Raw genomic sequence first — 12,947 nt, 5'->3', positions numbered from 1 at the left:
TTATAGATGTGCTGTTGTGCAAGTTTTCCTTGATCGGTTTTGAAAATCTGCCCAGTGACTTAGTCGTTTAAATGTGGATCTAAGCATACAAACTAGAGCTCCAAGCTTTTGAAAGCCTGGGCTTGCATCTTCAGAAGATTCTAATGTGATTATTCCTAACCTCTCTTTGTCTGACTACTTCCTACCATTGTTAACTTGCAAATACGTAGGCCAGACTTGGATGGGTGATATCTCAAATGTATTAATCTGTTAGAAACGTGGCAAAATAGGGTGGTGAAGAGAAATCCTGTAAATGCCCCTGTTAATTTAAAGGAAAGACTTCCCCTTGTAATCACTCCCTCAATCAGACAGCAGATAAACTTATATGTGATTGTGACAGAAACTTCCTTCAGAGATCACAAACTGTAGGGCGCCAGTGGATTCAGATGCAAATCCTCAGAAATTAGATTTCATGTGTACTACCGTTTAAGAAACCTACCTATGATGCTTATTGTTTGAAAGTTGTTAAAAAAAAAAATTCAAGCAAAGTAAACATAACTTCTGCTATAGGGAACATACCAATTTGCAACTAAGAAACAAAACATAGTTAATGGAATAATCGGCAATTGAAGTGACTTTTGTTCTTAGTGCCTGGAGAAGTTTTGGATAAGAGGCAAGTTATAAGTATAGTTAGACATGTTGGTCTTACAATTGAGAGATGTTTAGCTTATTTTGAGGTTCTTGACAGATTTCTTTATGTGTGTTGCTCAAGCAGAGCCAGAATGTCAGCTCTGAGCAAACAACTTCTATGATCCAGTAACAAGTCAAGTCACACTTAAGCAGATTGTTGCAGACAACTGGAGTTGCTAAGGTGGTCCCAAAGAAATCATTTAGAAATAGCAATGGGTGGGAAAAAACAAAGGTCTAATTTTGTTTAGAGGAGAAACTGTTTTACTGATGATGATAATCTAGTTTGATTTTTGGATCCAAGGTTGAGTCTCATAGCCAGAAAAAATTATAAAGTCTTTTCTTCTTATTATTTAATTTTAAATGGGCACTCTTCTTAAATAAACTGCTGGAAGGTATTAACAAGTTTTGTGAGCAATGGGACACAGACTAGTTGTCTGGATTTTTTTCCTACATTTCCCATATTTCTTTGACTTCACCAAAAATGCAAATTATTCTGAGATCAGTAAAGAAAAAGTGAGGTTTCATATGATGGTATAGAACATTTCTGTTGCATCTCAGACTCTTAGAAAGTAATCAAAGCCTACAAATGTTTTGCCGATACAGTATTTGTAGGCAATGATTAATTACAAATAAAATCATAAATGTGGCAGTGTGTCATTTATTAATAGCTTTAACTGTGGCTTTGTGTTTCATCACTGGTTATACATGCTGTTTGCTCCATTCTTTTAGGAATTAATCATGCAGTAGCTGTGCAGGAGCACAGTCCCAGTGAAAACACTCAATCTGCATTGAAATGATTGTGTTTGCTGTGTTGGGATTTTAGAAGACAGCTTGGTTTAGTTTTCTTGTCTTTCCCTTTGCACTTAGGAACTACGGCTGATGGAAGTTGTTTCAAAGAAATTAAATAATTGGAGAGACTGGACAAGTTCTGTGCTTTAGTACATTGTGTACATACTATTTGGCAATTTTACTTTGCCTTTCTCTTTTCTATTTTTTAGTCTCTTTTTCTGCTAGCCCTTGAGTATGTGCTTTGGTGTACATGAATGGTTTCACCGATCTCAGCAGTACTGGTCCCTGCTAGTTATGCTAGGAACCCTAATAAACTTCTTTAGGGCAGCGGGAGAGAAACAGTCTCAGCCCCGTGCTGGAAGGGTGACAGAACTGTTGCCATCACAAGTGGCGCAGGGACACACATCAACCCCTTCCCCTGTGGCAGAAATAAAGCCGGCTGTAGTTTCCATCCCCCATTAAATCCACAACTGAATATTATGCTTTGCTTTTGGTTGTGTCTAGTACAGGGCAGTGAGTCCCAGTCCAGACAGGGGCTCATGGATGCCACCACATTGGCTGCCATGACCATTATCATCATGAAAACAGCTGCTGTAATAAGCAGCTGCTGCATTGCCATTACCTGCTGAGGGGTTCAATCACTATTTGTTTTCACTGTAGTAAAAGTATGTGGTTGACATGGCAACGTGGTTTGTGACACATGCCAATTGATTGGTTGTTCCACAGGAGGAAAGTCCCTGCGTCTTTGAAATCTTATGTAGCAGCTGTTCTGCTCCACTGATGATTACAAGCACATATATAGCCATAAATGCCCGCATTGTTTGTCTCCTTTAGTGATCAGGAAATGTTTAGCCCTGGTGTGAAGGGCTGCAACTCCATTGATTCAGTGTAGTTTAATCTACCAGTGCTTATGGCTTCCCTCGCAGAAACTCCCACGAGGCTTTTTCTGCTAAAGCTTTTGTTGTTTAAAATAAAGTGGATGGTATTTTTCATGGACAGCTGATGAAATGAGCTTTATGTGAAATCTAGAGTGATATATTTGCTGGTGAAGGACTTGATCCTGCAAAGGGTCTATTAAGCATGCAAGTACTACTGCTGATTTCTACTGGACTGCCTCTCACACTGAAGTTAAGATTTTGTTTAGTGCATATTCTGAAGAAAGCCATTGCTGTGCACATCGCCACGCTGAGGCAGAATTAAGGGTGGTTGAAGTGACTTGCTTGGCAGTGAAATGGAACAATGCAGAATTTGGTCACGTCACTGTAGGGAAGTTGGCAATTCAGTGGTTGATTTAAGAGCTCAGTTTGATTTTTCATAATTTTGAAGAAAGTCAACGAGATGCACAAATTATAACCATGCACCAAATTCTTCTGAAGTCTGAATATATTAGACGTGGAACTAAACCTGCTTTCCTTTAAATACTCTCTTTCCTGAGGCTACTGCCATTCCAGCAGTACTTTGAACAGTCTTATTGGCCTCACTCCTAGAGGTAATCTTTAAAGTGGCCTGTATTTTAATTTATGTATTTTACATCCAGTTTAACAGATGCTAGTAACAGTCCTATATGTACTGGCAACAAATGCTTGAAATTCACAGAAATGTTACTGAAGGCTTACTGATTATTGGCTGCACTGGTGGTTAGGAGGATTACCTGCTTTTTTATTAGCTTTAAGTGGGCTTGTGCTTTTATAACTTGGATTTAGTAAGACAACAAAACTTTTCACGCAAGCCTCTGATTAATATCATCAACTAGTGGCAAATTCTATCTGTAACAGATTTTTATTTATTTATTTATTTATTTATTTATTTATTCATTTTGTCTTCAGCCAGCTAAACTTCAGCTTGGGTAGACCAGTTCTAGAGAATGTTTTTACATGGAAGTTTGAACTCAGGTTCAGATGTCTTAAGACATTTTCATTCCACCCATAAATCTTCCTTAAAACTAGAGATCCAAAGACCAAAGTTTGGTTATCTGTGCATACTGGACTAGGGCCCAATTTCTTTTCCTTGGTGCTCCATAAATGGATATTAAAAGTAAAGAGGACTCAGGTTGTGAACTGAGGGATCTTCCGTTCATATGTGTTTAAAACCATAAATTAGCCATGCCAGAGCACTGCAGCCCACAACCTTGATTGAGCTTCACTTCCAAAGATTTTCCAGTTCTGCAGATTGCTCTTGCTTGCCTTAAATGCCAGCTGTGTAGAGCTTAGGGATATGGTTTAGTGGGGACTGTTAGCGTTAGGTCAGAGGTTGGACTCGATGACCTTGAGGTCTCTTCTCTAGGTAATAGTCATTACCTAGAAAATTCTGTGATTCTGTGTGATTCTGTTTTCTCACTGGAGACATGTACAAAGAAGCAGCTGATACTGCAAAGCTTGCCAGGCTTCAAAGTCTGTCTCCTGGTGGTTAGGTTGTGTGGTCATCAGCAACAAACGCCATTTTCTCGTTTGTCCTTACTGTCTTGGCAAACAAACCCATGGATGGTCTAGTGCTGAGCAATTCTGTATCTCAAAATGTGAACACTTCTGCAGTTTACAGAGCATTCTCTTTCAAGCCCTTGCTTTCCACTATTGATAATTTATCAAATAAATCTATTTTCAGATAGGAATTTATTTGCTAGATTTCAGCTCATAGGTAGTTCTTGGGTTTACACTGTCAGTATAAGGTGGTCAAATCAATTCAGCTACTGTCATTTATACTTAGAAGTGTAGTGGATTTACTTTTTTCCCCAATGTGTAAAACACAAATTTCCCTCCAATACATGCTGTTGACAAAACTTATAGTTAGGAACTGCAGGAGTATTTAATTCTGTAGATGTCATCAATTCCCAAGTTTTGAAAAAAAAAGTTTGAAAAAAAAAAAAAAGTAGTTTCAAGGTATTTAAAAAGCAGAAATTTAGGACTTGTGGTGTACATTTTTTGTATCTATTTCTAAGGCTTCATTTACGTAAAGCAGCTTAAAACTCATCTTCTCCAGGTTGCTTTATCTTAATGGCAGCCGTCACCTAAAATATTATGCTATATTGAGCAATAATCTTAGAGTAGTGGCTTCCCTAGGTAAAATAAGAACATAGCTTTCCCTGCCAAATATGGCAAAGCACTGGTTTTTTTTAACATTTCTGTATGATTTAGGCATTAATATTAATGAAGAAAATCAATTAGTTTAGTGGAGAGGAATTATTTATATTGCATTGTTTTCAAAATGTATGTAGTGATATGAAGGGAGAGGTTATTCTAAAGTCTTCTCACGACCTGGAAAAGCAAGGGCAGAGTACTGATTACTACTTTTATGTCTAACCTCAAGCTATATTATTTCTACTGGTCTATGTGTAGATGAACAAACAGAGGCTAAGCATGAAAAATATTGCATCATTTTAAAATAATACTGTGGATTCAGAAACTGCTGAAATACTAACTTTCCTTAAGTAATAGCAGACTGGAAAAATCCCTGGTTTTACAGTGTCAGAACATTGGTGGTGGTGAATGCTAATGAGAAACTACCTCAGAATCAAGGAGCTGCCACTATGCCCGTTATGCTTTCTTTAAGGTTGAAGTCAAGATAAAATGTTACATTTATTACTGTAGTATAGAAGAGAATTAAATCATGACATAACTCTGCCAGGTAATTAACTTGTTTAAAGTAATGGACTTTACACATAGGGTTACAGATGTGCAACGTTCTCCAAACTTTTTTTTAAAGAAGAAAATTTATTTTTTAAATAAATAAAAATAGTCATTACCATGAATATATATATATTTTAAATATTTAAAATAAAAAAGGTTTTGAAATGAAAGGCACCTGTTCGGTTGTCTTTCTGTGTTGTTTTGTTGTTCTTCTTCGTTGTGGTTTTGTTCTGTTTCTTTGCTGTTTTGTTTGTTTGTATTTTAATTTTTTTATACCTTGATCATATCTGATGATTCTGAGTAACAGTTTTGGGTGAAAAAGCCCTGCAGCCTTACGACTGAGGTTGCAGTTTTATAAATTGAGTTAATTGATCAGCAGTTACTTAAAGGCACCCAGTGACAGGTTTAGTCTGTCACTTAGACAGGATTTGTTCATACTGTTCATCCAGAAATTATTTTATTTATAGCAGTTCTAGAGTAATATAAAGCTATACTGGCAAAACCTTTTTAGGCTATGCATCTACAGCTGCACAACTCTTTTAATAGTAAGAAAGCATCTCCAAAAAGTGTAACTTAGCCAGTATTTTTATTGTGGCAATTATTTCAAGTGGTCTAATTATAAATGTTAGTACAACTATAGCCTGAATGTTTGTTCCACAGCATATGGTTTATGTCAATATGTTTCTAAAAAATAAAACAAGTGGTTTTCAGTTGACTCTACGTGAAGCAATTTCAACTCCACTGGAAATTATTTATCTATTGTAGCATTTATTTTGCAGGCATTATTGCACTGGTTAAATATTTCAGCTGGTAATACAGTTCTGAAGGACAACATTTTTGTTTAGATAGACCACAGGTACATTTACTTAAATCAATTGGTTTACATGTACTTGCCAATTATAGTAATCGCACAGTGGATGTATTTATCTACAAATTGAAGGTCAGCTCCTATAACTGTAAGTGAGGTACATTGGCTTTTTCTGCTTTACTAGTTTTATCTTTAATCACACTTACAGAGAGTCCTTAATGGGTTCTGAGATTCAATAATTGAGGTGGTAAGGTTAATGGGGCATCTTGTTATGCTACACATTTTTGTTGCAAATAATTTTATATATTAAATACGTGAAATCTTTGCCACAGGAAAGTGAGCCAAGAATTTGAGTTGCTAACAAAGGTGGTTTCAGCTGATGGCTGGTCACAAAAATGAAAGAAGTCAAAGAACAAAGAAAGCAGCTGTCTTTAGAGAATGATGCGATGCTAAGATATAACCACTCTCTGAAAGCTGACAGTGAATGATCTTGTCTAGTGATGGAAGATCTGAGGAAGTTAAAATAACAATGTTTAGAACCTGCACTTGTGATTATCTTAATTAATCCTGTAAAAGACAGGAGATAGTAATATCCTTTCCGTGTCTTTTATGTATGTGACCTTACCCACCATACACAGGTCTTTTGATCACTTCTCCAGCTTTGGAGATGCTGAGAATTGTTTCCACTTCAGTGCAGAAATAAAATTTACATAGAGACAAAGAAATCTTTTATGCAGAGTAAGATCCATTGTCTAGAGCATTCCCTGTCAGGATAATTTCTGAGATAATTTCGGCTAAGTGGTCCATTTGGTAAAGATAAAGGTTACTTTCTCACTCAGTCACTGTCCTTCTGAATTTATGCTACAGGAACAACTCGCAAACTTGGTTACCTGCTGCAACCCTAGCCGTGTCCTTTAGTGATCTTGTGTCTCTCAGAAGACGTTTCCAATGTTGGTCATAGTACAGAGAATTTCCTCTGTCAGGAGCTGTTCTTATAATACATCAAATGGGGCACTGCAAGGAAGATGCATGCAATCCTTAAGACATGCAGCATTCCAAATTATCTTTTCTAGGAAAACTCTACCAGCTAAAGGGATGGTAGTTGTCTTCTCCACAGCACCCAAGCAAAGTCTGTGCTTCCCTCCCTGCCACCTGTGCTGATTACCTGCTTGCTGGGCCAGCAAAGCACTTGATCTACACTCAGAATTTGCTCACTGTGCACTGCAATGTTTAGAGAATTGAAGAAAATGTGCTGTTCAAAAAGCAAGATGTACTGTGCTTTTGTACAGCACTGATTGTCAATAAAATGTAATTTAGCTAAAACAGAAGTAGTGATTGTCAATAAAGTATAATTTAGCTAAAACAAAAGGCACATTTCTGTCAAAAAGCTTCCACTGTAATAGAGGCAATAGAAGTGGTCTAGATATTCACATTATGAAACATTATGAAAACTAGTTGTTTTTTTAACGTTCAAACTCTCATCTGCAAATTTTCAAACAGAATGGCAGCATGAATAGTAGACATTTGTAAAGTTGTTAGCAGCTGAAAGTTGTGTTAAAGAACATTAATTAAAAATGCTTCTGCTAGTATGCTTCTGTATATGTGCTTCTACAGGTACTGAAATCTGTGCATCAAACTCTGAAAAGGGTTGCCACAGAAACCCGCCTGTGTGTATCGAGTACCTTTCTTAGTCATTTGTACATAAAATAGACAGAAATGTGTCTTTTAACAGTCAGATCATCCATTCCCAGGACATAAGCAATTCCCTGTGATATGATGAAATTTATTTTAAAAAATAAAAAGGAACTAAATGTAGCATGTCATCATTTAGATCAAGACTGCAGGAAAAATGGTCCTGTTCAGTGAAATGTACTGGAAACGTTTAGGAGATCAGAGTATGTTTCAGTACTGTTAAACAGAGAGAGAAAGGATCGGCATGAATTCTCTCATTTTCTTTAGAATTTTTAATATCCAGCAACTTCCAGGACTTTCATTTGTATTTTCCCAAAGGGGTATATACAGAGTGAAAGAAATAACAGGTCTGGGTTTTGATGCAACTCCCAGAGTTAGCCCAAATCTGCAAGTATGTGGCATATAGAGAGAAGACCTGCTCACAGTCTTACTTCAAGCTGCTTAACAGCTTAAAATGATAAAAAGTCCTTAACACAATTTAAGAATTTAAACCACTTAAAATGTTAGAAACAGCTTGTGAGTTGGAAGGGTTTTTCTTTGGCGACGGAGCTGGCAGACTGTCACAGTGCCTGCAGGTGAAGGGGCCCTTTGGGACCAAACCTGGGAGGCCTGGAGGTGACATGATGGGGAAGATGGAAGAGTTCTCTAGATATTTGTATGTGGGTTTTATGTGGGTTTCTGTCTATGTGCCTAGATTGCTGTGCTTTCAACAGTGTCGTGTGGAACGTTGCAGTGGTGTAAGGTGTAACTAGTGGGATGGCCCCAGTGAACAAGGGAAGAGGGTGGCAGAAAATATTGTCTGTGGCAAGTCTTCAGCTGTGGAAAACAGCTTCAGATCATGGGCCAAAGGAAGACTGCCTGGGAGCATTTTGAAGAGATCTTCTGCAGGAGCTGCCAGACAAAATGCTTTGCTTTTACAGTTCCAAGAATTGGCATTGGGTGGGAGGTGGCAGGAGCGGGTCTTTCAGATGTTTTGAAGAGGATTTTTTTTCTTTAATGAAAGGTTGTTTTGGGAAAAACGAATTGGGTGAGAGAGGCAAGAGGGGGTTACTTTAGTTTAGTCTCGCCCAGACTTAGTTGTTAGCTCATACGAGAAGCATCAGAAGTATTCATTATTAGGTGGTTATATTTCTAAAACAATTTATTATTTATGAGATTTAGCTTACTCCCTGCTGCCTCATGCGATGGTCAGTGTCTGAATGTGTGTTTGTGTGTGTATGCACAGATGGAAAATACTGTACCACTGCAGAGAGTGAGACTTGGGGACAAAGGAAGGGGGCACACGAGTGGAAATCAGTGGCTCGTGGAAAACTGATTGGATGCTTCTTTTGATGGCAGTGATGCCCCTTTAAATGTTTTGAAACTTGGCTTGGTTTTCGGTGACAGAGGCAGTGATTTACACCTTTCTGTGCAGAAAAGGCTGTAAAACAGGAGTGAATTACATTCTGTACAATTTGAAAATAAATGATGCATTCACAGTCACTCAGGTTGAGGCCCATTTACACTTCCAGAGTGGTATGATGATGAGTAAATGAAAGCTAGGCCTGTGTGTGAATGAAAAATGTCTGTTTTACCAGAGGCTGTGAAAAGAGAGAGAAAGAGATGGTGACTGATACTTACTGGAAATTAGAACCAAGACTTTTATTTGTTTGTTTAAAACAGTGGTATTGGTTTGGAGTCAGATGGAGTTTTGGTTGTACTACAAACCAATCCCACTGAGTTCTGTGACATATTGCTAGTGATGCTAGGTGTTTATATTTGCATTCTTAGTTTTATCCTATGCTTGAGGAGATCTGTATTACACTCCCTTCTTGTGCAAACTTGGCACAATAATGTTTAATGTGGATATTATCTAACCAAAAATAAATAAATAAATCTTTACTGAGGTAAAAAAGAGGTCAGGTGTGATTAATGTCATATGATCTCATTTCAATTAAATTACTCTTTGGTTTTCCTTTATGATGAAGGCAAGAGATATGCAAATTCTACTTGGTGTGGTTCGTTTTGACTAAAGACAGACATATAAACCATTTAATGAATTAAATTTCAGTCACGTGTTATGTAACACTAATATCTCAATATTGCTTGAATTTCAGAACATTTCAGGATCTGTCCAAACAAATGGATATATCTTATGGTACAGTCAGGGATTCAGCAGTGTATGAATACTTTAAAGCAAAAGGGACAAACCCTCTGGAGCAGGATAACACATTTGCTGAACTGTGGAGGACAATCAGTAAGAATAATGGAGCAGATAATTGTGTATCGAACCCTTCCGAAGGCATCAGAAAGGTAAGACTGGATCACAGGGTTCTTTATTTAATTTTTGTGCTGCATCAATGCTGTTTGCATGAAGTTAATAATGTTAAGTCCCATTAATGCAATTACACTGTAACTTCAAATAAAAATATCCTTATCTAAAGTTTCTTTTAGTAACTCAATGGCAAATAAGAAGCATATTCTGGAGTCATGGATTTGAATTTAAGTACTTTAGCTCTGCCTAAATTTCCATTATTAAGGTCCTTCTTTGGCTCTGGCCATAAGGTTTCTAGCTTTCTTGGCTCTCTGGAAATACTCCTCTTCAATATCATGCTTTGTATTATCCAGGTGCTGACACTTGTCCTTTGCTCGTTTATGTGTGTGTTTGTTCATTTTGTTTTGTTTTTACCTGAGGATTAAACTAGGTATTAGAAACACGAGCAAAAATTAAGAGATTCACTGCAAATGTACTAGTTTTTCTTAGAACAGCAATTTCATGCAAAATGTTGTTTATTCCAGGCTTAAATATATGCATATACTCTTTTACTTGACAGCATGCTTTCACCTAGCTTTAATTTCTCACATATATGACTGTGCAATTTTTTTTGGTGAAACTGAGCATTGATGTTGGAATCAAGATCTGATATATATATAATAGCTTGGGATTCTATATGCTTGTGCTTAGTCCTGTGATGAACAGCCCCGGGTGAGATTAGGAAAACACAAGTGTCCACACTTTTTCCGGCACCCTTAGTTTGCCACTCGTCCTGTCTGCTTTCCATCTTGTAGCTCAGCAAATACAGGTAATAACTAACATCAAACCACATGTGTCTGGGAGTGCTTTATGGCAGAAGGTACACAGAAGTAGTCAGTGAAAGTTTAACGTGCTTCTCCTTTAGAGAAAAGCGTCTCCTTTATTTGTCAATTGATTTTTTTTCATGAAACAAGAAAACAGTTGTTATTAAAGTCTTGATTATTTGATCAGATTTACTCTGTTGTCAATGAAACACTGATTTGGAAAAAATATATTATTAGTTCCTCATACTTTTGTAAGTGAGAAATAAGAATGTTTTGGGGCTTCGGTTCTTTTATTCTTTAGAATTTTTTCTCAACAGTCATAGGGAAAGCATCCACAATTTACTGGGTTTTACAATGTCATTACAGGGCTGAACACAGTGACCTAGGCCATTCCATTTCCAAATCAAAGTCCTTTAACATAAACTTTCCAATTGTTTGTGTGGTTTCTGGATAAAATCCTTATTTTATGGGAGAAAGACTTCTGCCTCTCCCAGTAAAGGAATATTTAGTCAACAGTTTTGGTTCACCCTCCTTGCCTCCCTCTTCTTCCACCTCCTAGCTGAGCTTCCTAAAGCTCTATGCACTTGGCTTAAATACCCTTTCTTTCTCTGTACAAGGCAGAAACCTGGCTATAGCCAAGTCTGTGTTTTGTTTTGTTTTGTTTTGTTTTTAATCTGCTCATCATTTTGTGAAAATGAAGCGTCTATTTCAAGACTTTCTAAACATTTAAAAGAAAGTAGAAACAGTGCAAATAGTGCTATTAAGTACTTATCTAGTTAACATGGCATTAAAAACAATAATAAAACAAATTCCCTCAGGAAAAGGCACATTATTTTACTTCTTTTTATGTTTTATTTTATTTTATTTTATTTTGTTACCGTTCTTATGTCAGCGGACAGTCTCTACCAGTGAGACGATAAATACTCTTATTCTGTAAGCCAGTTGTATGCTGCCATTTATTACAGCTAGATTTGGCTAAGCCTTAAATGGGGCTGTAGACTGGCAAGCTGTTTAGACTACCAACTGCATTGTCTTTAGGGAGCTGACTTCTTTGTCTCATGTAAGTGGTAATAACTATTTATATTAAGTTTGATTTTAATGTTGTAGGGTGATTTTTATATAGCTTGATCAGCTCATTCAATTAATGTCAATGACAACCAAATTTAGTTCAGTCCCCAAAGCTGACCAAAGCTGCTATTTGATTAGACACATAAATTGGGCTTAATATTTAATAATTTTGTCAGCTGAACACTCATGTTTATAGTTTAAATGTCACTCCTGCTAACTCATTGAGCTTTTTGAATAAAGAGACAAGTTATCCGTATCAAATATTATGGTTAGAAATTCTGTCTTTCTAAAGAAGAAATGATGTCAGCAAGGGAAATTGGACTTTCCATCCGTAAACACATACTGCTGCATGAAAGGGATGTAAATGTACCTTAAAAAATGTATTGTATTGGAAAAGGAAAGTCTAAATCCCTCTAGCATATAAAGATACCTTAGTCATTTCTCTGAATGAGGACTTGCCTGACACAATGAAAGAAAAAACACGTCCATATTACTCTTTCTCCTCTCCTCCCCCTTTCAATTTTCTTCATACAGCAGCACAGTGCACCTGCAGTTACAAAAAGAATGCTGCTTTGATGCAAAATAGGAGAGTATTGCTTATTTATGGTACAGGCAGGTATTTCAGTTGTCTCAGTTTGATTTACTTCTCTTCATTTCCCAGAGATGTTCCTGCTCCCCTTGACTGTCTAAAAACAAAAGAACAATAGTGGAAGAAAGTCCTGAAAGCTTTTGTGGCATTTGGTTGCCATGGAAGAGGTTGCTTTTTCAGACGTAGCATAGTCCCTGTAGCCACAGTGGCCATCTCCTATTGTCAAGACACAGCTTTTTCAACACAAATACAGCCACGGAGAGGGCATTAATGTGCTGCAAAGTCATGTAAGCAACAGAAATACATTTCAGAGCTGAGGGCACAAGTTGCTTTTGTTGTACTCCCAAGGCAATTGAAAGTGGTCATTGTAGATGTAAAATGTCCTCCTTTTCATAAATGTCTCTGCATAGAGTAAGAGGTGGTTGCCAGACAAATTGCAAGTCCACACAAAATGCTATTTTGCCACTTGAGTTTTCTGGTACTACAGAAGGAGATTGACTACTGCTGTTGCATGGAAAATTTCTTTCTGGGTCAAGCTATAGCCAGGATCCCCCAGATGTGTGCTGTGGGTAGCTCCCACAGCCTTATCAATGTTGGTTTGGGAGCAGCATACGTTCCTAATCCAATTGCAAATCTGAATAATATGTTTGCA

General features: G+C 37.2%; 1 protein-coding gene across 1 annotated transcript in view; it reads left to right on the top strand.

Annotated features, from left to right (window-relative positions):
* The window catches only part of GRID1 (glutamate ionotropic receptor delta type subunit 1), a gene marked incomplete at its 5' end in the record, with an annotated part of 538,355 nt that overhangs the window by 500,460 nt on the left and 24,948 nt on the right, over positions 1-12,947 (top strand). The window contains one exon of the mRNA XM_082765290.1: positions 9,678-9,873. Coding sequence (XP_082621416.1) covers positions 9,678-9,873 — 196 coding nt within the window. The remainder of the gene's footprint in view (positions 1-9,677; positions 9,874-12,947) is intronic.

Source organism: Aythya marila (genome assembly GCF_965140915.1).
Source record: "Aythya marila genome assembly, chromosome: 7".
Taxonomy (NCBI): domain Eukaryota; kingdom Metazoa; phylum Chordata; class Aves; order Anseriformes; family Anatidae; genus Aythya; species Aythya marila.
The sequence above is the reverse complement of the archived record's forward strand: the minus strand, read 5'-3'. Positions and strand labels throughout refer to the sequence as shown.